Consider the following 25,682-nt stretch of genomic DNA (forward strand, 5'->3'; position numbering starts at 1 on the left):
ACTCAGGGGTTTTGTTAATTTAATAGTTAACTATTAAACATGTTTTCGTTTTATTCTACCAATATACATTTAATTTAGAATTAATTCATTTATTTTTATTTTGTAGAAGAGACAGTAGAAAACACATTTCATTTTCAAATTGAATATTTATATTTAGTGAATAGAAGTAGTGAATAGAATGCTTTCAAAATAGGATTGTCCTCTCGATATTCAGTAGTTGATGTTAGTTCAGTTTTTTTTTAAATCAGGAAGAATTAATAAAATTAGCAAAGGTTAGATAATGAAGACTCGTTCAAAAACGAAACAAATTTAATACAAAAAAATACGTGTGGCGTGTTGCCACGGCAACAGAGTTGATTGGACGGTGTCGCCGACGCCATCGCCATGACGTTAAAACCCTCGGTTGAGGGTGACGATATTCAATCTCCCGACAGCAACAGCTGGCTCGATCAATCCTTCCGCCCCCTCTGATATGACACTCCGTATCCGGTCAGACTCTTTACGAGGACGTCGAGCCGTTTCAGGTCTCCGAAATCCCTTTTTATGGACGGCGGCCAGAAGGGAAAAAGGCGAGGCGGTTCCAACCCTCCTCGCCCCACTTCCACCTCCTCCTGGCGGTAACCAAACACCAGAAATACGGGTGAAGGGCGGAAGCACATGTTTGACCGTCAGGTGTCGAGGTGGTCCGTCAGACTAAGCTCGATGGAGAAACAGAGATTTAGCTAAAGCAAGTTTATCCACAAAGGCTATCGTTGACAGAGTATTGTGTTTTATGCTAGTGTGGAGTCGCCGCTTAATGAGGTGGAGTTCTGGAAGTGCAAGTGGGAGGCCTGTGGGGCGAGTCCTTCGCAGGCAAACTTCCACGAATAGTGTTGATTTGTGGAGGTTTTCTTTCCACGCTAGAAGCATGAGATGATCCCCATGATGAAAACAGGGAAAACACATTTCAAATGTGTACTTTGTCATCCGACGGCCTTTAGAAAATATAGTGAGACACTATATATAATGAGACAGACATGAAGGTACAGTAAAGTCATCAAAAGAAAATGTAAATAGGAGGTCCAGGGGCAGACCCTGCAAAGATGTACATTTGTGATGGCAAAAGAAAAGGTGAGCGAAGGCATCGAAGAGGAGGCGCAAGGAAAAAAACTTTCTGAATTGTAAATGGAAACAGGACTTAAATCAAATGCATGTTGGTTTGTTTGAAAGACTCATGACTCTTCAATGCTTGGACAAGGTGGACAGAAGACAAACGATAACTTGTTAATATATTCTCACATTTATTGTCTCCTGTTGGTGATGTGGTTCATTCAAAGCACCTGCTTGATTAATGTGTGAATAAGGCTGTCAAGTAAAACGTTTTCACTTTTATCGTTCATCTTTTGCATTTATACAATGCACTTTAAATCATTTAAAGAAATGGACACTGTACAGAGACATCAGTGGTGTCCAACACCGAGAGGAAACGCAGTGTAAATAAATAGCACATACACAACAGACACATGTTGAGGTGATTACAGCCAGATGTAATGTTCAGTGTGTCAAATTTCCTCCAACCGTTTCCTGAGCAGTTAAAAACCCACGGTGTCCGTCACGTCATTTATAGCAACTAGCTGATCGTTGCGGCGGGTATGGACTCGTCTGCTTCGTCCCGGCCTTTCTTGCAGGTGAGGGCGAGCAGCAGCAGCGTGGGCAGGTGCCACAGGCTGCAGAAGAACAGCTTGCGTGCGCTGTCGCGGTCAGCGCGGTGGTAGAAGGTGAAGGCCAGGGAGCTGATGTACACGTTGATGGGCAGCGTAATGAGGGGGAAGGTCCAGGTGGTCAGGTCCAGCACGGGGGCGATGACGGACAGGCTGATGAGGGTGAGGCTGTGGCGCAGCGCCACCCGCCTGCACAAGCCCGGGTGGGTGACGGACATCATGCGGTAGCCCCCGCGAGAGTAGTCCTCTTTCAAGTTCCAGCTGAGGGCGTTGAAGTGAGGAAACTGCCAGCTGTAGAGGAAGCCGCCGAGGACCAGAGCGCCTAGAGGGAGGCAGAGGGAAAGGTGTTGACATCAAAGCCAACAAGTCGCTCATTGTTCCGTCTTCTAAACACTCGCGCGAACCGACCTGGATCCAGAGCCCCCGTGGCGGCGGTCCAGCCCATCACCGGAGGAATCGCGCCTACCACCGCTCCCACCCAGGTGTTGGCGATGGTGAGCCTTTTTAGCGGAGTGTAGCAGCAGGTGTACAGGAAGATGTTGAAGGCGCCCAGAAGGCCCGTCAGAGGGTTGACCGTTAGCGAGAGCAGGGCTACCCCAGAGACCCCAGTGGCCACCGCGAAGGACACCGCATGGAGTGGACTGGAACAAGAAGAAAGTACATGGGTGAGGAAACAGAATTGTTCAAAGAAGGATCCTAGACAGCAGTACAGAGCGATGCCCACACGCACTACGATCCATGAGACGATAAACTGATGGTGCCACATGTGGAGCCGAGGGGGGGGGGGGGCAGGACCACCATCCAGTCTCAACACAGTAGGCTGAGATGGAGCTCATCTGATAAGGAGATAAGAGTCGACCTGAGACGAGGAGCACGTGCACACACCAGGGATCATGAAAGCACGGAGCTTTTAGCCAGATCAAGACTTCCTGCTCCTCCTCCAGCCCTTATTGAAAGCAGGACAGCGAGGTCTGGTTCAAATTCATCTGTAAATGCTCCATAAATTAAAGAGCCGGCAGATTAAAATCTTGACCAAACTCGGGGCTTTTCTTCAAAAAGCAAACACGGCTCTTATTTTGGCGGTGTGGGCAAGAAGGGGGAATTAATGTGATTAGCGTGTCTTTCATGTGGGCTGAGGTGGGGCCAATGCGGGCTGTTGACAGTTTTGGTTGTGGGCTTGATCCTTGGGAGCTAGGAGGCGGTGTGTCACATTCTCTGGGGTGTGGGTTCAATTCATATAGCATACTACGGAAATCTTAAAGTTAAGCATGTCGAACCCAAACATGTGATTATCGTGGATCACAATTTGGACTGGGGAATGGACATGAATATCCATCGAGTTAGACATGGATGCTGGTAATTGATAAAAAGGGGAAAAAAAAGATTAGCTCATCTGTGAGACCAGCAGAGTAATATAATGTAATATGTCAAAATGTAACAAATGTAAAGTAATATGAAGAAAACATAGTCAACTTTCTCGATTAAATGTGGTAAAAGGCTTCCTCTCAGAAATGTCAATAGTCTGACTGAATAGAGCAGATAGGTTGACTTAGGTGGCTGAATACGAGCCCTTTCCATGAACTTTCTATAAGACTATAAATAGGTTTTAATGCTTTTAAAGCATGTTTTATTGGCCGATTGTGTACATGTCTTGTGTACATGTCTTTCTGCGGCCAGCCTCAAGTGGACAGTTGATGAACTGCAGGGTTTTTGAATTTCTTGTGTGTCCCATTGAATGAATTCGACTCACGCTTTTCACAACTATCAAAATCTAGGTCTAGTCTCTTGATACTATTAAAGTTCATTCATGAAAGTTTAGTCCCTTAATATGATGCGTGTCTATTTCTCAGAGAGTTATCCACGGATGAGTAATTAATTTGGAAGATAACAAGTGTTCTGCTGAGGATAACAATGAAAGTTCTTCAAGTGTTACCCTCCGACAGTTTGTTTGACAGGGCAGCCTTGACCAAGCATCTGCTTCACGTCTTTGCACGAGATTGTATGTGTGACAGCGAGGAGAGACAGACAGCGAGACTTTGGAGTGAAGGATCAAGTGTTTCTCTTCGTCTCTGAAACGCACCTCCTCCAGCGACTAGAGGGCTAAAAGCCAGAGACACGAGTCTGTGTTTAGACAGCAGAAGAACATCTTCCATCACCGGCTCAACGACACAAGAGCTTCCCCTCTAAACACAGAGTCAATGGAGAATTCCAGAAACTAGTGCAGTGAAGCCGTCAGATCCAGGGTCTCTGCATCTCTTACACACCTACGTTTCAAACTGGATCTAAATATCGGCAACATTCCAATGCAATCTGTACATGGGGATGAAATGAGTATTTGTATAATGAAAGACTGTTTAAGAAAAACCAACTCCCCACATTCTTTTAGTTTTTGATGTAAAATGTTTTTTTACAGCACACAAAGTGACCCATGTGAAAAAGGAAGATACTATTCACAATTATGAATATACATTGATATGAATGAACATTGATGCATCCATTGAAATTATTCTTTCCATCCTTAGGATGTTGATCCTAGGTAGTTAGTACCCACTGCATTGAGTTTGATAGAGGGGTTGGTAACCTGGGATACTTTACCCAATTGGGAATAATCTGTATTTAAATGAAAATAAAGACAACCAAGCTCCAGTTGCTACGGTCAAATGGACATACATTTTTGCCCATTACTCAAAATAGGAACAGGGAAAAAAAGATCCGCTCCGTTGCTATAGAATATCTAATGAATATCCAATTACCTTAGCAAGGTGGTATTTTTTATTAAAAGGATCGCAAGCAGTCTAAAGGAAAGATAAACTACATCATTGAGGTGGAAGAAAAGAAAAAGAAAAAAATTACATTTTACATTTTTTTCTTGACATAATTAAAGCTCACAATTTATATACAATTTAAAAACTTTACTTCTTTAAAAAAAAAAAAAAAAAAGGTTGTTACTTCTCTTAACTAACTCAATCAAAAATAAATGTTTTTTTCCCCAATTATAGCCCTAAAGAGTTGTAAAGAGAAACAACCATCTCAACCTAAGCAGCTAAAATAGCTTCCATTGCTCCCAACAACGAAATAAGCATCAAATAAAACAACAACAATCTAGTTTTTAATGGTATAAAAAGAAGGAAATACCTTATCTGGCCTCTGACAAGTGGACGGTTCTTTGTGCGGTTCATGTTGGAGTCGAAAGGCACCTCAAAGTACTGTGGAGACAAAAACAGTTCATATTTAAACTCATGAACATTCATACAAACTTTGTCTGTAAAAATACAGGTAAGGTTAACACTGTTTTTAAGAAATAGTGCATGTTCTAATCCAAGTGGTGAACTATGTACATCTTCAAAGTTTTTATAAATGGTGTTGAATGTACACGGCTAGTTTGTCCACAGAACTCCCTTGTCGTTGCAAATACAGCAGAAAGATGGGATCTTTTCCTTCCGCCTGCTCTTTCAGTCACACTTTGCAACATCTGGATATAAACAACAAGAGTGGAACCCCTCCTCGTAACTGTTGCCCCTACACTTCCACAGTAAATGGGACTGGAGGTGGTAGGTGGGTGCATCAAGCTGCTGGGTGAGAGGTGAAGATGGGGGCTCTTTTAGGATACAACTATGTGGAAAAACTACTTATACTCCCATTTTATGATCTGCTCTGGAGAAGTATGCTTCAAAGTGCTCCCAAGAGAATGGCAATGTGTGACCAAAACGCAAACACATGGGGTGCTTAAATGCAGGAACTGACTAATCTGTGGGCGCACACACATGTATCACCTTCACAGCAGCCTTTAAGTAATAAGAAAAAAACAGATCAAGCACTGCCAGTGGAAAGTATCAAGCACCGTCTCTGATGAAACATGGGTTACATAAAATATGCAATAAACAGAGGATCAGAATTACTACTAATAAATACCTAGTTAGGGCAGATTTCCAACCCCTGAGACATCGTATATTTCAAGCAAAATCTAGTTTGAGAGAACATGCATCACCTGGTTAGCACATTTCTTGAATGAACCGATAGTAATGATTGCCACAACACATCAGTGGTACACATTGTTCCTTGTTTGGACTTTCATTGAAAGAAAAGAGTCGTGCCAGAAGGCAAACACTTGTCAAAGATTAATGACAAAGGGATCATAATTTAAGGGCTTGACATTAATTGTAGTTTTCTGTTAGTGGACAAAGAATCCCTTTCATCCCCTAGTGCACAACATCGATGAGATATAGGAGGACTTCATCTCCATAAAGAGTACAATGCAAACAACTGTAATATTTTAACATATTATCTTGAGATAATGTACTCCAAGTCTATTCCAAGGGAACAAAGACTGACCCCTTACGGAGACCAATCCATCATGTCATGGTCAAGTGTTCCAAAAGTAGATTCAGAACACTCTTGAAAGATTAAATCCCATGAATGTTCTTAATCATTTGATTAAATAATACTCGTTCTTGCAACTATTACAAGCCAGAAAACATGCCATAAATCAAAAACAGTTTATTGTGTAATCCCACTTAAGCTTTCACCAACCTCAAATGGAATCTTGGATATTGTTATAGCATTAAAAACATGGCAGGTCAAGTGTTTTAGGCCATTAATCACTTATAAAAGTGGTTTAATATATGTTGTCATCTGTCTGCTTTTAGAGCAGAAATTGTAGTGGCACCAAATCCCTTAAACACCAAAACCAGTGGCATAAGCTTTTTTGACTTGGCTCCTAAGAAAATCTTCACATGCCATTTCCATCTTGAGGTGCTCGCCAGCAGAATGTAAAAGGACTGGGCCAAGTCCAAGCACAGCTGTGTTCGAGGCTCAGGGACCACAAGGTCTACTCCAAGGTGTTAATTCTATTTCTTGGGTCAGGAAATGCGTCAGGAGGTCAGGGGCCGCCTGACAGAGAAATGTACTTTTTGGCCGAGTCAGAAGAACTGGGCTGTACCAGGCCTCAGGCGGGCCGGGTACCAATTTCACTACTCGTATAAAAAAGATCCAGTTCACTTACTAAAACATAGAACCAAAATATTACGTATAATTGTACCTGGTCTACATGAATTCAACAACTTTTACACCATCACTTACTTCACCCCTTTTTCAGCTGTAATCCGCCATTGCAAGTGTTTGTTTGTCATGAAATTAAACTGAAAGTGCACGACGAACCACAAAAATGAATAAACAAATAATACCAATGTGAAAACAATGAATCGTAATGCATTTTACTTTGTAGCATTTGAAAACCGAGGAAGGTCACTGTGTACTGACCGAGTTATGTCTATCATTTGGTTAATTCAAGAACATTTTAATTAATTGAATCAAACATCCTTGATGCGTTGTTGACCATTTTCGGATTTTCCAACAAAGGGCTTGTTTCCTCCCACTCTGCCTTTAAAAGTCAGGGAGTGTCATCTGGTTCACATCAGTGGTCCCACCAGCGCGTGTCATTATTTCCGCCCGACAGTACCATGTGTTACAGTGATGGCATTAAAATCATTGGGCCATTTGTAGATTGTGTGCCAACACATGTGCTATTGCAGCAGGTAGGTCCAGAGGTGCATTTCGGAGCTACTGAAGTTTAAGGTGATAGAGAACATTAAACAGGTGATTTTGAATGCATGAGTCGTGATGAATGCCTTTACTGGTCGCCGATCACAACTGATGCCAATATAGACCAACAATCTTTGTGGAATACAAAATGATTTATTAAAAAGATTTATGTAAAAGCAAGTCAATCCACTTTTAAAAGAGAAGCCCCCAATTTCTCTTAGTTAAAAGTTGAAATAGGGCATACGATTCACCTCGGACGGAACTGAAAAAGGTGGCAGAGGGGGGTAGAGCTGGTGGGTTCTGTGCCGGAAGTAATGGCCGGCTGCTGCTTTCAATTATGAAGATAATCACATACATACACTCACACATAAAAGAGAAAAACTGTGAGAGCAATTATCAACCAGATGAAGACGGAAAACAGGCGAGACCGATGCGAGGCAGAGAGGCAAGGGAGGTTTGGCAAACAGCTGCCAGGTCCTTGGAGCTATCGCACACAGAACGTGATCCACAGCCAACCACTGGGGCTCAATTGATAACAGGCTGCAGGGAGGCGTTTTCTATTCTGGGGATGAAAAAAAAACCGGCAGATAAAATGGCTCTATTTTTTATTCAGAATATAGATGAGCAACTGAGGAAAGTTGAACATTAAGGAGAGAAAAACTTAAAGGATGACAGAAGCAAAGCTTTCTGTACCATCAATGTTTGGTTCAGATGCCAACTATACACCATTCAGGATTATTATGATTTAATGAAAAAATGCTTGAGACATTTTTTCAAGGCAACTTATACGGCCAAACTATCCAAACAATTCAAAGATGCACAACAAAACTCAAATTTTATCTTACTGTAAAAACAAGGTAACCAATTTAATTTGATTCACAGATGGAGAGGCAGGTCGATAAAGTATAATCGATGTAACTGTAAAGACATGGTACCTCTTATTACATTTCACAAGTCCACAAGCAAACGGACAAATCGTGGTCAGGGTGGAGGTATGGCAGCGCTGGCTGCAATAATTGCCTGATTAACATGAGGGCAGTTTAGCACTTCACTGTCTTAGACTCTCACTATTAATCACAAAGGAGTTAGTGCCAGCTGAACTGCTGCCAGTCTGTGGGCCGTAAAGGGAGGGAAGGCTCAGCACAATAAACACAACTTAAAATGGATCAACAGTCTCAAATCCAGTTAAAGGCATCTGCCAGGGTCTGTGCTTTACACCTGTGTGGAGTTTGTACAGTTACACTGCATAGTTCAACAAAATACACACAAAAAAAGAAAAGAAAATGTATCTGTGATTGGCGAGCGTCCACCGTCTCGTCTTAAGTAGCTGGAATAGCTCCAAATGGCCATATCAGTGAAAAAGTAAAGTGATTCAAAACTAAAGCTTTTTCTTTCCATATTTTAGTGTTCTGACACGTTGTTGTCTTAGTTGAACAAAGGTAATCTAATCATGGCAGTTGACGGACAGTTATCAATAAAGTCATGTGAATAAAAAACAAAAAAACAGTTACTGGTTAATACAGAAATGATGAAAAATGTCTAGATAACAGCCCCAAATGAATCCTTATGAGCCACTTTTCTTGTTATTATACATGTTCAAATGCACAAAACAAATTACCTTTTGCTTTACCAGAAATTAAACTGTAAAAAGTAAGGTGGTTTAATCAGCCAATATACTTGGCCTTGTTGGGAAATTAAACACCATTTAAATCACTGCATCATTTGAACAACTCCGGTGCAATAGTAGAAAAGATCTATTACAGCTTTTTGACAGAATGACAGTCACCTCTATAACAGGACTACAGAAAACAACCTTGTCAAACCGTGTTGCATGCCATCCCTTTTTGACAACAAATCACCGAGAACGACTTCAAGATTAAAGAAGACGTTCAGAGAAAAAACCTAATCCACAAAAGTCTTTGCTTGTTTTGTCAAGTGGCTGATCAGAGACGGTTCACAGTTGACGTGGGAGCGAGCTTTGACAGCCTTTGTGAGGTCTTCTTTTTAAAGGAGAGACTCAGGTTGCGTGTAATGAAGCACAAACCTAACCTTGTCAGAGTTGTGTGTTCGGCTTCAACATGCAAACAGGTGAAGAGCTGACAAGTGATGACTTGATTGTATTGTTGGTTGGAGCTCATGCACCTGGAGGTCCTTCCATAGAGTGAGTGAAATGTGGCGCTTATGCCGACTGATGTTTTTTGTGAGGCGAACAGCTGCTGTGCTCCCTGTTTACAAACACAAAATGTGCTGATGTGACGTTGTTCTATCACTCAACTTCTAGGTTATTGAACTTCCCGTTTGGTTCAGGGAAATCGCTTGAGCTCAGCAAGAACATTGTCGCCAGTTGTGTAATAATAATAAATAAATAATTCAAATTGATCGTTTGTCAATGGACTGTTCATGGGAACCCTTTAAAACTCAGACCATAAAGAAAGATTTCATCCAAACAAAATCTTTCTTCACTATAATCTTTACTTAATACTTAACCTATAACAAACTGTTCTGTAAAGAATCATAAAAAAAAGTATCAAATACATTTTTCACTTGACTGCACACAATTATACTTTGCGGAAGAAACCCATCAGCAGCACTCAGAGAACACAGAACTGGACTTTTTGGTGCGTGATCATTTGTTTTGAGGAGAAATAAACACTCTTCTCCACCACCAGTGGGCCTTTGCAAATACGAGTGTGGGTGAGAGTGACATGACATGCAGTTTGAAAACCTCTCAACGGTCGGGGTGCTGCTAGAGAAAGCAGCATGTGCGTATATATGTTGAAGAGAATGTTTAGAATATTGCTGCTGCAGCTGTTTTTGACCGCACATAAGTCTGTGAAGAACAATTTCTCTCAATAGACCGTATATAAAGAGCCACCCTGTGCTCGAGTGTGAGAGGGATCTGTCTGCACCTTTGGGAGACTTTTCGGCATTGACCCATGAGTAACAACCTTGTATTTTATCTAGACAAGCTCAATCAGCAAGACTTGATGGATCCCACATAGATCTGACAGAACAGAATCCCCCGTTTCATTAACATTTGCTTCATTTAATATGCATTTGCATAAATTTCATAACCTATGGGAATACTTAAGTCATCTGGTAACATTGCGAGTTGGCTTGTATGACCAGCAGCTTCTCCTAGCCAGACACATGTTAAAGAAGCTATTCCGTCAGGAAAACTCTGCCATGTAAAAAAGTAGAGACAACAGACAACATAAACAGATTTTTCTTTCAAATATGTAGCTTTTCAATTTCCTTGGCTCTCTTGACTGAACATGGTTCAGCAGTTTGTCTAAAGACCTCTTTATCCAAACAAAGTCATACAGGCTTTACATTCTTCAATCAGTGTTTTTGTTCCCTTATCAGCAGCGTCTGTGCAATAGATTTTCATAAAAGGCCTTTAGATAAAAACAAAACAGCCTTCACTAGAAACTACAGTTGTAATTCACAATCGTTCTAAGGTTTTACAGTTTTAGAATAACCTATAGGGTACTTATAGATATAATTAACTTGACTTAACCATATTGACGAATAAAGTCTCAGAGTACTTTAAAGCATATATTCAATTTTATTGAGTATTGTTTTGATTGTTTAAGCGCTTTGTGACCCTGGTCTAGAAAAGCGCTCTACAAATATTGCTTGCATCCAGTTATTGTTCCTTGGGAAGAATACATAAACCAGAGTGGATATTAGAAAGGAGACAATCTGTGCTGGTTACCAGTGAATGCATGAACCGGTTTTGGTAGCACTATATTCTGAAGTTTACCCACTTAACTCCTAATCTGGTTTGCCTGGTATATCACAGAAAAACAAAAACACCAGCGAAGGAAGGCATTTGCATTAAAAGAAAAATGTACTGCTGATGATAAATTATAATATATACAGTATATTTGCTGAAAATATGCTTAAACATCAGAGACATTTTTTAAAATAACTTTCAATAAAAACTTTGATTGAAAAGAGCCTTACAATGCATGTATCCTTTAGTGAGCATTATAATTGAAATTATTTGAATAAAATGGATATATTAAAGCCATAGTGAATATGTGAATGTGAGAAAAAACACATAGACCTTATGTCTCTACACTGCTGTATCCCTCCTGATCTCTCGCTGTCCCCCCATGTGGAAACCAGTTAGCATTTTGACAGTTTCAAGAAATGAGCTGTCAACCATCAACCCTCTTAAATGTAAAAATAATTTGTTCAATCGGGATGAGACTTGACATGGACTCCTGGCTTGTGTAATGAGGAGGAAGAGCAGCTGATGCAGTTCCATAGAGATGGCGGATACATTTCAGGTTGTTTTTTTTAAACCATCCATTTCTCAATTCATACATCACATGGTTGTATTTAGCACAAGGCTGCTAGAAGTGTACCGAAGACTATTTTAATACATTTGCTTCATTAATTACTTTGTTTATATATATTTTAATCATCATGATAAACAACATTACCCTTCATGTCCAATTGTATTTTACTTTTATTAATGACAGAAAGATATTATAGAAGAAAATGTTTTTTTTTCCATTAACAATAGTTTGACCCTCAGTGGGCGTTTCATCTGAGAAATGCATCAGCAGCATTTTCATGTGTAGTAAATGAGATCTGAAACAACTTTATTCTGCCATTATAATATATTCATTCCAAGGGAATCGTTTGAAATATGTTGCACTTTTGTTGACTGGATCATTAAAAATGTCCACAATAACAACATGTATTAAGTGTCAAAATTTGAGACAACAGGAGCGTAAAATAATAGAACAGTGGTGCAGCTAAAGACCTGTTCCGCACACAAGAGGGCTGAGCTGAACTCTAACGGATTGCATGGTCTGAGCTGAAAAGAGGCAGGTACAGCGCAGGCCATCCAGAACTTCAGTCACTGGGCACACACCCACAGACACACTTCTGAGCTGTAATCAACTTGAAAACAGAGTCCTCACCATGTCATCACAAAATTAAAGACTCTTATCAGAGATCTTTTGGAAAGGAGGAAACACCCATACAGACAGGTGATCTTTACAGAACCAAATAATACCAAGCAGTTCCCCTTTGTCCGTTTTCATCCGATGTCCATTTAAACAACTGGATAGGGCTGGTTTTTGATTTGGAAACCAAATCCAGTGACACAGCTCGTTCCTTAAAGTTGGGCTTCTCAAGCTCCTCAAAACAACAAAGCCGCTGATATAACATACATAACAAAAACCTGCGACTCTGCTTTTCCAAATAGTATATCAATAATTTTACCTTCTTTATTTAGTTAGGTTGGTATTGTTTGCAAAATTTAATACATACACTTTTCACAGAAAAAACATCCAGACTCTTTCTGTGAATATATTGCCATGTTCCCAATCCAAAGATGGACGAAAGGGGAAAAAGGAAATCCATAAATGGGCTGTCGTTACTTTACACGTTGTGGATCACAAGACGTTTTTTTATCCTTCAGGGCATTTTAAATATTTTAACATTTCAAGACAAAACGTTACTTATTTAGATATTAGGATTCACCATGATAATTGGGAAGAATCCCCAGTCCTAATATTAGCTACGAGTAGTTGATGAGATAATATGACCTCATCTTCCATGAGGTCGACCATTTGTAATTTCAGGCTGAAGTGAGGAATCCGTGCCAGACAGTGGGTGGTTCGCTTCTTCTGACTCAAGTTGACATGTTTGCTTGTTGGTTACTGAAGCCCATAATTCGTGTTTTGTGAAAAACAGACAACTTATCAGGGAGGTGACGGGGAAGTGCCAGCTGCCCATCACTCCATGCTGGTCCCCTCAGGTGACGGCAGCTTTATTGTGGCCATGTTTGCCCGAACTTGTAGTGATTGAAAGCGGAGGTGGTGTTGTGTGTGTGAGTGTGTGTGTCTGTTGCCATGCCACATTACAAATGGCATTAAGTTCAGGATTACCTCTGAGAACTAGCTTGCAAATTCAATTAGATCAAAGTTCAAATATTTACTCAACACTTGTCTAAAGATAACCAATTCTTAAGTCAGCAAACAATTTGAAAAGACTATTCAACACCACAAGCTCATTTGCAAACATAAAATCTAATCCATAGGTAAAGCACCAGATCCCTCTTTAGTTCATTAGAGTATTATACTCACTAAAGCAATGCATACATTTCAAAAACAAAAGCTCGAAAGGAAACGATTAAGGTTTTCTTCTACTAAAAGTAAAGGTAAACCAAAATTGTAATCAAGCATCTCTGTTAGCCTCCAAACTCTACCTAGCAACAGTGATAGTGGTTACTAGTCCAATATATCTTCGGGCATTCATCTTTGGGCTATACAATAGTTGGATTTATTTGTCATGCTTTTATCAACGGAAAGCATCTGTCACCCGTCTGTGACAAAAAAAAAAAGAGAGAGAAAAATCTATCTGTGCAGCTCACATGGTAGGCTTAGAGAAATTAAGTTGAACAAATGAACAATAAAGCAGCTGTTTGGTGAAATATTCATTTTAATCCAGCTCTAACAACCAAATTGTTGAGACCCTTTAAGCGACAACGTGAATGGCAATTAAAAAACCTGAATTACAAATTCCGACTGAAGGCTAAATTCACAGCAGGACGGAAAGGAAAACAAAAACGGTCTATGTCAAAGATTAGCGCTGCCTTTTGTTTTTAATAGAGATCATTAGGGCTGCATCTGTAGTGAGGGAGGATCAAGTCGGAGTTAAAACCGCCTCTTGGCAATGTGTTTGATGTGTTTGACCTTTAAGGCCAACCGGACCCACGAGCAAATCTCTAAAATTATTCTTAGAAACAGAAGTGAAGGAAGAAACTACTAAAATAATAAAGCAAAAAATCCAATAAAGCATGTTATCCTGCTCGAGATGTTCCATGTTGCTTTTTTGAAACCTTGTGCTGTTGCTGGGTCTCTGATGAAACACCGAGTGGGGTAGGGGAACAGGTTTCATCGTCTTTGAAGCACACAATAGTCAGTGGCATTGAAGCAAACGAGGTCTGGTTACAAATAATGACCCTTTCAAGAGGTACAACATTGTAAGAGGCACCACAAGATACAATGAAAGGAGCCACAGCCAGGGAAATTGTTGTGGCAGCCTTGACTGTTGGGGCCCAGTGATTGTATCCATGCCTTAGAAAGAGACCTACCACCTACAGAGCTGCACATGGACACTGCACACCTAAACCATTATGTGCCATGTAAAGAATAGTCGGAAGTGTCTGAAGTCGAATTGGCCCCAACTTTATGCATTTTAATTTTGGTATCCAACATAATAAAAAGAAACCGTCTTATGTTATAGAAGCCTTACTAAAGTTCACAAGTTTAATGTGGGTTATAATGTTGTTTGAGAACCACTTGCCTATGTGTATTGAAGATCCTTTTTTTAATTAACTCAAAATTGTATTTAAAAATGAATGAAACCAGGGGGTGCTTGCACACACATTCACCATTTTTTTCAAACCCTCAAAGGGGAAACTTTTCTAATTTGTCAGTGTTTTTCCTGCAGGGCTGTGTTGCGGTTCTGAAAAACAAAAGTGTTTCTTACAGGTTCATGTATAATAGGTGATCTGCCTGAAGCATCTATTCAATTTGTAATGCAAGGGACTTTCCCGGCTCGTTTCACGTCTCATCAGCAGCCCGGAGACATGATACTCAGGATGACTGGCAGGACAAACCGCACTGATGAAAGTCAAGAGATCTAAAGATCCATCAGCAATAAAACAATCCTGCGGTGACGGAGCGTACGCAGATGAAAGAAGACGATAAAGATGCCATTGAAGAAGATCCGGCGAAGAGTCTCTTATCTGATTATTGTGAATAATGAATCGCTGGCCTATTAATCAGAACCGTTAAATTCATTATGAAACCCAATATCTTTATACGTATAAATAATGTTTCATCAACAACCTTTGATTTTTTTTTTAAGCATTCTAATACGTCTAAATCTTTTTTTCCATGCTGTTGCTCTTACCAGCCAATTAAAGCTGCACCTAGAAAATATGGAATAATCCAATATGTCATCCTGACACAACAACAACATGGTTAGAAATAAGGCGTCGTGGACAAACAATGGCTGCATGCTCAAAAGCAGATGCACCAAGAACAAGACATGTTTAGTAAATAATACATGCTTCCACAGGACAAGCGTGAAGGGTGTAGCGAGCGGTGAGGAGGGGACTTGTAGGGGCTCGTGCATGCGTGCCAGCCTCAGACAGCTGAGCGACGTAGACACAAAGCAAAAACGGACTGGCATGGTCGTGACTGAAAAAATAACACAATAGAGACATAAAACAAGCCAGTGTGAATTCCCTCTAGAATAACAAATAATGCAAGCTTGTGTGGTACAGTGTGCAGACGCTGTCAGGATAGTTTAATAACAAATATCTGACGGTAAACGACAGAGTCGAGCCATGTTTACACTGCTTAAGGTCTCAGACATTCCCCTGGGTCTGTTAGGCACCAGAATGTGACTCTCATCTAAGCCAATTATCCAATTAGTTGAAGTAGTGGCAAAACTGGCAGGTGATGACGGCTAGAACACCTGTAGAGGCTAAGAGGGGGCCCAGAGGTCCAGACGACTGGACCAACAAGACTTTTTCCAAACTTGAGACCGGCCGCAGAAACAGAAGGGGCACTGTAGTCAATTTATGAGGGAAATCCTACTTACTAGGTTACAGTCTGTAACTACTGGTACCAGTGTAAACCAAAGGATGGACTATTCTATTCATTAGCATTAGCTACCTTAATGTATGCAGGAGTCCTATAAGATAAGTAACTATAAGCTGGGTGATGACTTTACTACTACGTACAATATGTTATTATGAGTATAATTGAGGTACATAAATACATCTTACAAAATATAACCGAGTTTCAGTAGGTTTCGATCTCTAGTACAAGAGGCTTATCCATTTGGTTTATGATAAGTTCTGTCCTTAACCATTCTAAGAAATCTTCTTACATGCAGCCAGATGACCAGATAACAATGTAAATTGTCAGTTGCAGAACTTTGCTTGAACATTTTAAATGCATACAGAACTGGTGTAAAAATGAGTCAGAACAAGCAATACCAGTAGCATAATGTATCAAATAAAACATTCTCAGTTCAAGTTTAAAAACGACTGAGAACAAACAACTGTCCTTATAAAGGACAAAAAAATGCTTCAAGTTGAGGAACCAAAGACGGAGACATGCCTTAGTTTCGTGACTACTGGTGTTTAGCCTCCTCCATCACTTTTCAAAAAGGGAATAACAATTTAATAATAAAACCACACAGTTATGTTTGCCCTGCAGGCTGATTCCCAACAGAACAAAGGCACAGCCGGCCTCAGAGTACTTGAATGAAGGTCGTGCTGCCGCTTCCAAGAGCCAGAGCATTTTTATACTCCCTCAAGGGGTTTTTCTTCCATCTCCTCAAGGTAACTCGACAGTTGTGTGGTCGCCTCCATACACAGTCTTCTCACATGAAGAATTAAAGGATTAGTGTGGAAAAACAAAAGCTATAGGAAGTGATCTTGACAGGTGTCTTCATCTGCTTTGATGTGTAGGTCTAGATCTTGTTTGAGTTTTCACGCACCTCGATTTCTTTGATCAAGTTTAACTACTCTAATTGTCATCGCTATTCTTTTGAAAGTCAAAAAGCTTGAAAGACAACAAGGCTCAAAGTGATAGATGGGAGGGCTTTTAAGAACCGGAATTATGAAAATAAATGAGTAAAATGTTGAGATCAAACACAACAGGTGAAGGTACTTCCTTTACAAAGACTACAGAGGACTCAAGAGTGCACAGAGAGATGCAAAGTACCGCAGGAGGCAATTATGTGTCATGACATCCCCTCAACTTCTGAGTACATAATTACAGAAAACAAAGGTTAGTGTGCAAACAAAGAAGCAAAAATTACAGTTATGTCACCCATTTAAAAGGGCACATACTTTTCATTCCAGAGAAAATTGCCTCTCAAACCTTTGTCAATTTCAAAGCAAAAAAAAAAGACACAAACAATATAAATATTGAACAAAATGGATAAGCGGGGAATAAAGGAATGTGACTTGCATAAATGATCAAAATCGTATTTCACCAACAATTGAACTCAACTCGAGAGCTGATGGTTCAGACAGAGAAGGCAAAAATCATTACAAGTAGATCTCACTCTGTCAATATCAAATGTTTTTCACAGCTCTAACACTGCACTAGGACAGCTATAGGACATTTAATCGGATGTACGACAAATCAATGTTTCACGTTATCGGAAAATAGAAGTAAGGTGTGTAAAGGTAATTTAGTTGAGTGGAAAGATGAGTAAACAGACTGCGATCTGATCTTGATATGACAAGAGAGAACACCCAATACCAAGTGTCAATTGAAGAAGATAAGATTAGATTTCTTTCAGGGAAAAAAGAGACAAAGGTGCCATAGTTGGAAAGCTGTGATGAAGAGTGGCTGGAATGATGCAGTCTTGGTAAACTCATAAACGGACACTCGGGTTACTCCTCCTCTTACATCATAAAGCGCACCGATGATCTTGAATACCCAGTCGGCGGTGGGCGGAATTCTTCAAATACCTGAACAATATTTACACACCTGCAGTCTGAAGAATCTGCACACATCTCTACACCAACAAGCTAATTTTGACACACCGAGAGAAGTGATTGAGTCCATTCAACAAAGGCAATGACACAAAACGTGGTCAATATTTGCACTTGTGTACATAATCTATCATACAGACAGGCATTTAAGGTTCACAGTTCTTTCAAACAACCTTGAAAACAGATTTGAGAAAGAACATTTGTGTCATGCTGGAGGTGTGGAGCAGGGTGGACCAAAGACAGAGGCCAGCAGTGTTATTAACGTCTTGTAAAATTACAGGCCTCACTCCTCATCTACAGTTCCAATGGATGGACAGGTCGCTCATTACACAAATATTCTACGGAAACAGAACACTGTCTACAAGATGAATCATTCTTGGCTTTTAAGACCTCAAATATAAATGCCTCTGGTTAGTTTAAAGATGAATAAACACTTTACAAATAGAAAACATTAAAACAAAATAGTCCTCAATGGAACGGAAACAGGTTATTTTGATATATAAACATACAATATGACAAAATCTTTATGTAAGTAAGTAAGTAATTTTTATTTATATGGCGCTTTTCCAGTCCAGGGTCACAAAGCGCTTAAACAATCAAAACAATATTCAATTAAGTATACACTTCATGTGAAATTTTCCAACGTTTAAACTTTAAAAGTCAGTGGCTGCACATTTACAAATACAATATGGAATTTCTTCATAACAATCAAGGCATTTACGAGATAATGGGACACACTGTCAGGCATTAAGAAACTGCACAAAACAGTAGCAGATACCCATGCATCCATAGAACTATGTTTTTTTTTCTTTGTTTTTTTAAATCAAGCTTTTATTTAATACAAATACATTTTAAATAAACACTCAACGTCAGCTAAATCTACTCATGCAGTGATCCAAGTCAGAACTGCTGATTTGAAAGTAGACAAGTGTGAAATAACTGCAATCAGAACAACTGCTGGAGCTGCTGCTGGGTAACAGCGAAGAATATTCCAGATCACTGTGGCATAATAGTGGCCACTTTTTTAACTTCCCAATTTACACCGTTGCTGCGTACCAGGTGGAAACGCACACAGGTCAATTTGTGCCTATTTGAAGTAGCAGATTCATTTCATGCTTAAGTATGCTCACCTTCCTTTTCTTTTAATTCAGGAAGTCAAATTTGCACAACTGCCGGCAGTATTTAATTAAAAAAAAAAAAAATTTTAAAACATCCAATATTTAGGGAAGCTGGTAATTCAGATCATTGCGAATAACTTATCAAAATGTGCATAAATGTGTCATGAGAAATTTGAATTCCATAATAAGTGATGCAATAGAACAAAAGCACGAACAATAATGAATGATCATCAACCAGTAAATTGTGAAAAAACATTTTGGCCTTGAGGTCTGTTGCATAAAAACCTAGTAAAGACCAATAAAGTATATTGCACTTTGGTTGAAAGTAACACACAGCCCTGCACATGAAGGCCGACTTCCTGTTTGTGGGCTGTATATGTGGAAACATTTCTGTGACGACATCACTTTAAGTTCAAGTGCTGCTTTCACACACTCTGCTACTCCTTGTAGGGAGACCTTAAGCTCCACTATTGCTTTTGACTCTAATGAATAATTTCCAAATCAAGCTTTAATGAGACAGAAAGCTGCTGTGCCATCTTTGGGCTTAATTCCAAGTAACAGAAAGTAGGCCAACTGACTACTATCTAAGAGCTGATATTTATCCGTTTGACACGTTCAGTCTATTAAGGTGAACAAACTTTACCTGGTTAATGGAATTTGCAGAACATGAGGCAAGGCCTGTTCCCACAGCGGCCAGTAAGAAGAGAGTGGGATCAAAAGGAACTGGTGCCATTGAAAAGCCAGCAGCTGCAGTTGTGACCACAAGAGCTGAAACAACAGAGACGGAAATGGGTCAACAAACGGATGCGATGCTATAAAAGATGCATATGAGCAACAAGGTATACCGGTTAGTTTGAGCTTGGCTAGTCGGGCATAGATATTAGGCAGGTCCGACACTTCCACTTTCAGCTGTTTCCACTGACGGACAAGACGCCCGTCAGTCTCCATTTGGACGTGAAGACTCTCGGATGAGGTATCTTCTGTTCTTGAATCTGTTCTTAAGCTCTCATGGTCTGTTAAAATTTTAAACTCTGCTTCAACTATTTCTTGTGGGGCAATAGTTGGTATCTTCTCCACCTGCCGTATAATGCTTTCATCTCTGTCATCCTCAAGAGACAGAGGTGGCGACTGTTTGGGGATTGCACGTTGGTGCAGCTCAATGCTCCTTTTTGAAACATACTGAAAGAAATGAAAAGAAAAAAGGCATTATGTGATATTCTTTAAAAATAGATTGAGTTTAAGGTGAAGTTACCTGACGTTTGAGGAAGTTTAGATGTTGGTATGTCAGCCAAGGATTTGGATCTCTTCTCTGCAGTTGGACTAGGCTACGAACAGTTTGGTTGCACCCACAGACATGTCCACTTAATTTCTGCCTCACGTGCACACTAATTAATCCTAAAAGAGCCAACAAAGTCACAAAAAAAATACACAATGGTCATTGCTACAAAGACAGGCAAAACATGTAATTTGAGATCAGTATAATAACATTATGTATACAAAGAATATTGGTTGTTTTATCTCTTAAAATGACAACAGCTTAGCACCCTTACATATTTTATATAATCAAACTTTCTTTTCGTCCATGCAGTTTTTGCTGTATTCTCTATTTTGAACAACACGTAGCTACTGTATTTACAATAACATATAGATATGTTGTATTTATGTTTGCTCATAATAAACCTACTGAATAAATAATACAGATAACAAAAATACAAAAAGCAAATAAAAGTATTTGATAAGACATATACAGTAGACATTGTTTTATTTTGTCCAAATTTAGAATTATTCAATTTAAGATTCTCTATAGCCATTGTGGGATCATTTACAGATGGTCATGAATTAATGGATAAATTAAGCTTAAAGTTCAGAATTAGAATCAGTAAAAAAGGAATGAAAGTTATGATAGTAACTTTCCCCAACTTCACATCTCGGTTTTTTATCCTTGCAACTGTTAACCTCACAACATGAATGTTTTTGTTTTAAATATATCCTCAAGCTCCTTCATTTTAGAATATAAAAGAAACTAAACGTTAAAAATTAAAGTGATTTAAACAGTGGGAGTCTGAATGCCAAAATTAATTTACTAAATGTCTCAAAACTGTTAATGCATATTGTATCATCAAACTATTAAATTATAAGTGTGTTAATACTTGTTCTGCTTAAGATAGTGAACCTGATTAACAAATACAGTTGAATGGTTTGTTTTATTCTGAGCTCATCTGTTGACAGTCGTCTGCCTGATGTAAGCATCTGCATGACGTCACAGCAGGTATATAAATACTATTTACTGAGTGGGGGAGTAAATATGACGTAAATAAGTCAGGCAATAATGAATTCTTTATTGTAGAACGCTCATGTCTTAAGAGGTGTTCAAGTCTCAGAAGGTCACAGACTCCAGTAGACGCTTATAGAACGGTTTGATAATGCTACAAGCTAAGCTAACTTATTCTGCAACCAGTAACATGGCTGAGTGAAAAGACTGAGGAAGACAACATTTTTGACCGCGTTGTTTGGAAGAAGTCTACGGTGCCGCCGGTGTTACCTGACAGCCGTTTCGATGGTGTTTTATACATGCTTTCCGCTAAATATCCGGCTCCTGCTTCGACCCCTTTACATGCTGCAAGTCGCCATTTTGACCTCTTCACGGAAGGAGAACAGCATCCGGGTTAAGATGACGTCATCGTTCCACACACGTAACAGACCCGTCGTCATCAAAACTTGCATAAAAAGAAAATTCTGCGTGTGATAATAGGTTTACAATTAATTAATTTATATAATTTATAACAGCAACAAAAAACGAACCGGTTAAATTATAAAATAAAAAAAAATAAAAAAAATCTGAATACTTAAAAATGTATCTTGAAAAAAACACACTTTCGCAGCTACATGTAATTTAAAAAATGTGGTGATTAAAAGAGCATAAAACCTAGCAGTGAAAAAAAAACAAAAAATCAAATTTCAGGTGATGTCATATCAATGATGTGATTTATATTTTTTTAATGACTGCAATACATCAAGTCGTAATGTGCTTCTGCTCCGAAGCGAAATCTTGCAATGCAATTGACTTGGAGGATCCAATTCTCCTGATTCATCAAGCTGGTTCTGGCCCGCCCTCCCTGAGACTGACTACACACTTTCATCTTCATGCACCATCAAGACGCAGCAGCGGATGAACAGCAACATTACAAGCAAGCCATTCCATTTCCAACACAGGAGCACTTTTATTGCGGCAGATAACCATTATGTTCTGTTCTACAAGGTTTCAATCTGCGCTGACCCGGTCAACCACTCGAAGAGTCGTGCCCCGGATTACATGAGGTTATTTATTTTATTGTTTGTTTCATATGTCGCCTGAAAAGCAGAGGAAAGCAACAACTTACATCTGAAATGTGTAATCAAAATAAAAAAATAAGTCGTACCTATAGGTATGGATCTTTAACAACACTGTTCAAGTGAAGGACATATTTATTTTTTCCCAGTTGCTGCGAAGAATAAAGTAAAAATGTGTATGTTTGTCAACAGATTTTGAAAAATGAAAGTCATTTGAGATGATGTCCTCCTGATGCTCGTGCATATTGGTCACGAGCATGAGCCTGGTTTGTTTATAACGTCTCAATTATTACCTCAGGGGCCACAGATGAACCCCAACGTGTCGTTAAATCCTTCTGTCTGCACGATCCACCAAAGGACAAAACCTGGAGACCAGATGGACAGAATAGAGAGTAATAACTCTGCAACAATAGGAGTTTGAGAGGTCTTTTTACCTCTGGTGGTGGTCTTACCATGAGGCCCCTTTTTACCACTTTGCTTTCACTGCATCTTAAACAAGTTGAAAAAAAAAACCCTGCCATAACTGAGGAGTCCAACAAAAAGCTTTGTTCGGCGTTCTGACAGAGAAAGAACATTGAATGCTGAATGAAATCTAAAAATGCAGAATTAAAAATGAGAATTTCTGTTTATTCATCAATTCTTTAGTGGACAGTTTCCAAATTACTTGGGATTTTTAACCAATCAACCATTTATTGATGGTGTTCACTTACCATCAAAACTAATATTCCTGTCATTATAATTTAATCAATTTCAACACTAGGATTTATTGTTTAAAATATATTCCGATTGAGTAACGACAACAGCTGCACGTTGCAATATAGTTGTTGTTTTTTTATCCGACATACTTTACATTGACATATAAATATATATACAGTATGTTGGTGTTTTTGTTTTTTTTAAACATCACACTCCAATATTGAGGCACTTGACTTAGTTGCTTAAATGAAGATTAAATAAATAAACAAATAACTCTGAATATTAAGCATAGCCTCATTTAATGTTGGATCATTGAAAATGAGGCAGTCCTTATGGAAGTATATCAGTACCATCAGAATATAATCATGCGACGCGCAGATCACGTTTCAAAGTAGAAGCACAGGCACATTAATTAATTAAGGAATTTAAAAGAGTTGGAAATATCTATTTTTAACTAATGTTAGTTTTACATTTACACATTTATCATTTAATTGGCTAAAGCTTACATAAAGTAGTGGGCTACTCTTTTGATATTGTTTGGTGGTAATATTCGACCAACATCTGAAAGATATAAAAGATATGAATATAATTAAAAATGTATTTTGAATTATTAATGAATATTACAATATCAAGCTATATGTGTGGAAAAAAAAAAGAATTCCAAAAAAAGTCGATTTTCTTCAGTGAATGATTAAATAAAAAAGAAAAATCAACCTTTCCATTACATAAAACATTGAATATAATTGTTGGATTTTTTTTTTTGAAATGGTTGAAAAAAAAAAAAAAATTGAATTGAAAAAAGAGAACGTTTCCACATTTGAAAAGTTGCTTTCGACATATGAATATTCCGATGGCACTGATGTACTTCTATAAATGTTCCATATTCAGGCGCTGATGCATCTTATAAGAGGATATAGTAGATCAGGCATTAATGTTTCTCTTCAAAAATCCTCATTGATGATACATCTGAAGTGTAAAATGTTTTATTTGATTTGATTTCTTTTATCATTTCTTTGCCAAAATATCCTTAAATTCAGAAATGAGCCAGACAATTATCCAGCCCTTTGAGATAAGGTAAACAGCCTAGACTAAACCATCATCGCATCAATTCATAAATGAATTTAGATAAATCTGATCTACAGGTAGTGTTGAACAATATAGGAAGATAACTTTTTGACCAATCAAAACCAAGTAGGCGGAGTATAGGATTTTTAATTACTGCCTTTAAAAAGTGTTGACATAAGAGGCTGATGAATCGGATAACATATAGTATTTTATTAAATTGAAGTGTTTCCAAAACCTCTGAAATTAGGAAGATTAAATCTCTGTTTTTTTTTTTTTAATGCTCACACTTGCCTAAAGCTTTTATATCTTGACCCGCCCTCGTGTTGTCGTGGTCTCACATGCTTAAAGTTATGGATCTTGTGTCAAACTCTCGAAGTAGCATTCTTCCTTTTTTCAAGCTCTTAAGTACACCACCTCGACTTGGTCCTCTCCCTCTTCAACAAACCATGTGCCCTTCTTCAACTTTACAAGTCATGGTCTTTAAAAAGGGCAAAGAATTGTTGTTTACAAAGTTTGGTTTGTCTTGCAGCCTACAGATGTAGCCCTCGTTTCAACGCAGCGTCCTGACACTTCGAGTACAAAAGGTGACCTGAAATCGAAAAAGGAGAACCGATCTGAGGTTGTAAAAAAAAAAAAAAAGAAGGTTATTAATGGTTTTAATTAAGAAAGATCCGGCTACACACTTCTCCTGCCAACATATGGTCCTCACAAATTGCCCGAATTATTTGTGTTGTAGTCTAACAGCGGGGGAAATGCCTATAATGAGACACACTTTTCTTCAAGGAAGCCCCAATAAAGTGTGCTCGTCAAACCACCGGGGCCTTGGCGCCCTGTCAACGCCCAGCTTCATCTGCACTGATTTACGAGCACTGTCCAACAAGCTTTAGTGTCATCACTAATCCCACCGGGATGGCCGTTGGAGTGGCCGTGGAGTCAGGCCTTCTACAAAAACAGAAACCAGGCAGACACAGCTTAAACCAGAAACAGATGCGCAGATGCTGGTTAGAATTGATTTTCAAGGGAACACGTTGTTGTCATAGTTTGTCTAACGATCTCCTGGCTGGCGCCCTGTTTCCGATAATCCTCCGGGTGTCAGACGGAGAACTTGCCCGCGACCAGCGCTTGACTTTGAAGCCCGCCTAAATATAAAACCATCATTTTCTGTGAAAACAAAACATGTGTTTGTTGGCATTCAAAAAGGGGGGCATTGTAATTCTGTGCTGTATCCTCAAGAGAGTAACCCCCAGCTGCTCATCGGGGGTCTTTCAGTGGACGCCAGGTATTCTCAGGCCCTGTGGTCACCACTGTTTATGTCTGAGATCATGGGTATCTTTTTGGGCCTCCGGCGCTAAGCCTATAATTGGCCATGGCTCATCAATCACACGATGCAAGGTCTTTCACCCACTCCAACATATACAAGGACTGGGACAGATGGAATGGACTGTAAAGTTGACCCAAAACGGGGACTACTGCTCGAGAGAAAAGTACATTTTCATAATATTTTACTTTTTGACATGTATTTGATGTCTTGTCAGGGAGTCCAACATGATGATTTATTTTATATTTGTCCCTCAGAGGGGTTTAAAGACAAGAAAAGAATCTAAATTTATTTCAGGCAACTCTAAGTTTCTTAGAATGATGTGTATTTGAACGGTGAAAATAATCGTGCTTACTCTA

At 39.2% G+C, this 25,682-nt stretch overlaps 1 protein-coding gene across 1 annotated transcript; it reads right to left on the reverse strand.

Annotated features, from left to right (window-relative positions):
• Positions 1-1,269: 1,269 nt before the first annotated feature.
• Positions 1,270-21,717, reverse strand: cox10 (cytochrome c oxidase assembly factor heme A:farnesyltransferase COX10). Its single transcript, XM_087784066.1, has 7 exons — positions 21,457-21,717; positions 20,167-20,309; positions 19,760-20,093; positions 19,558-19,682; positions 4,836-4,906; positions 2,109-2,341; positions 1,270-2,022 (listed from the first exon to the last, which is right to left on the reverse strand). The coding sequence occupies exons 1-7, from the start codon at positions 21,485-21,487 to the stop codon at positions 1,610-1,612; spliced, it is 1,350 nt and encodes a 449-aa protein (XP_087640192.1). The 5' UTR covers positions 21,488-21,717; the 3' UTR covers positions 1,270-1,609.
• Positions 21,718-25,682: the final 3,965 nt, after the last annotated feature.

This window comes from Callionymus lyra, chromosome 2, assembly GCF_982586985.1.
Source record: "Callionymus lyra chromosome 2, fCalLyr1.hap1.1, whole genome shotgun sequence".
Lineage (NCBI taxonomy): Eukaryota > Metazoa > Chordata > Actinopteri > Syngnathiformes > Callionymidae > Callionymus > Callionymus lyra.

What these genes read in the sequence shown, in the direction of transcription:
- cox10 (XM_087784066.1), bottom strand. Translation starts at nt 21,487, where the DNA reads ATGTATAAAACACCATCGAAACGGCTGTCAG. An exon ending in CTGCAAATTCCATTAACCAG is followed by an intron (nt 4,907 to 19,557) that starts GTAAAGTTTGTT and finishes TTGTCTCCACAG; the next exon opens with TACTTTGAGGTGCCTTTCGA. An exon ending in CTTGTCAGAGGCCAGATAAG is followed by an intron (nt 2,342 to 4,835) that starts GTATTTCCTTCT and finishes TTCTTGTTCCAG; the next exon opens with TCCACTCCATGCGGTGTCCT.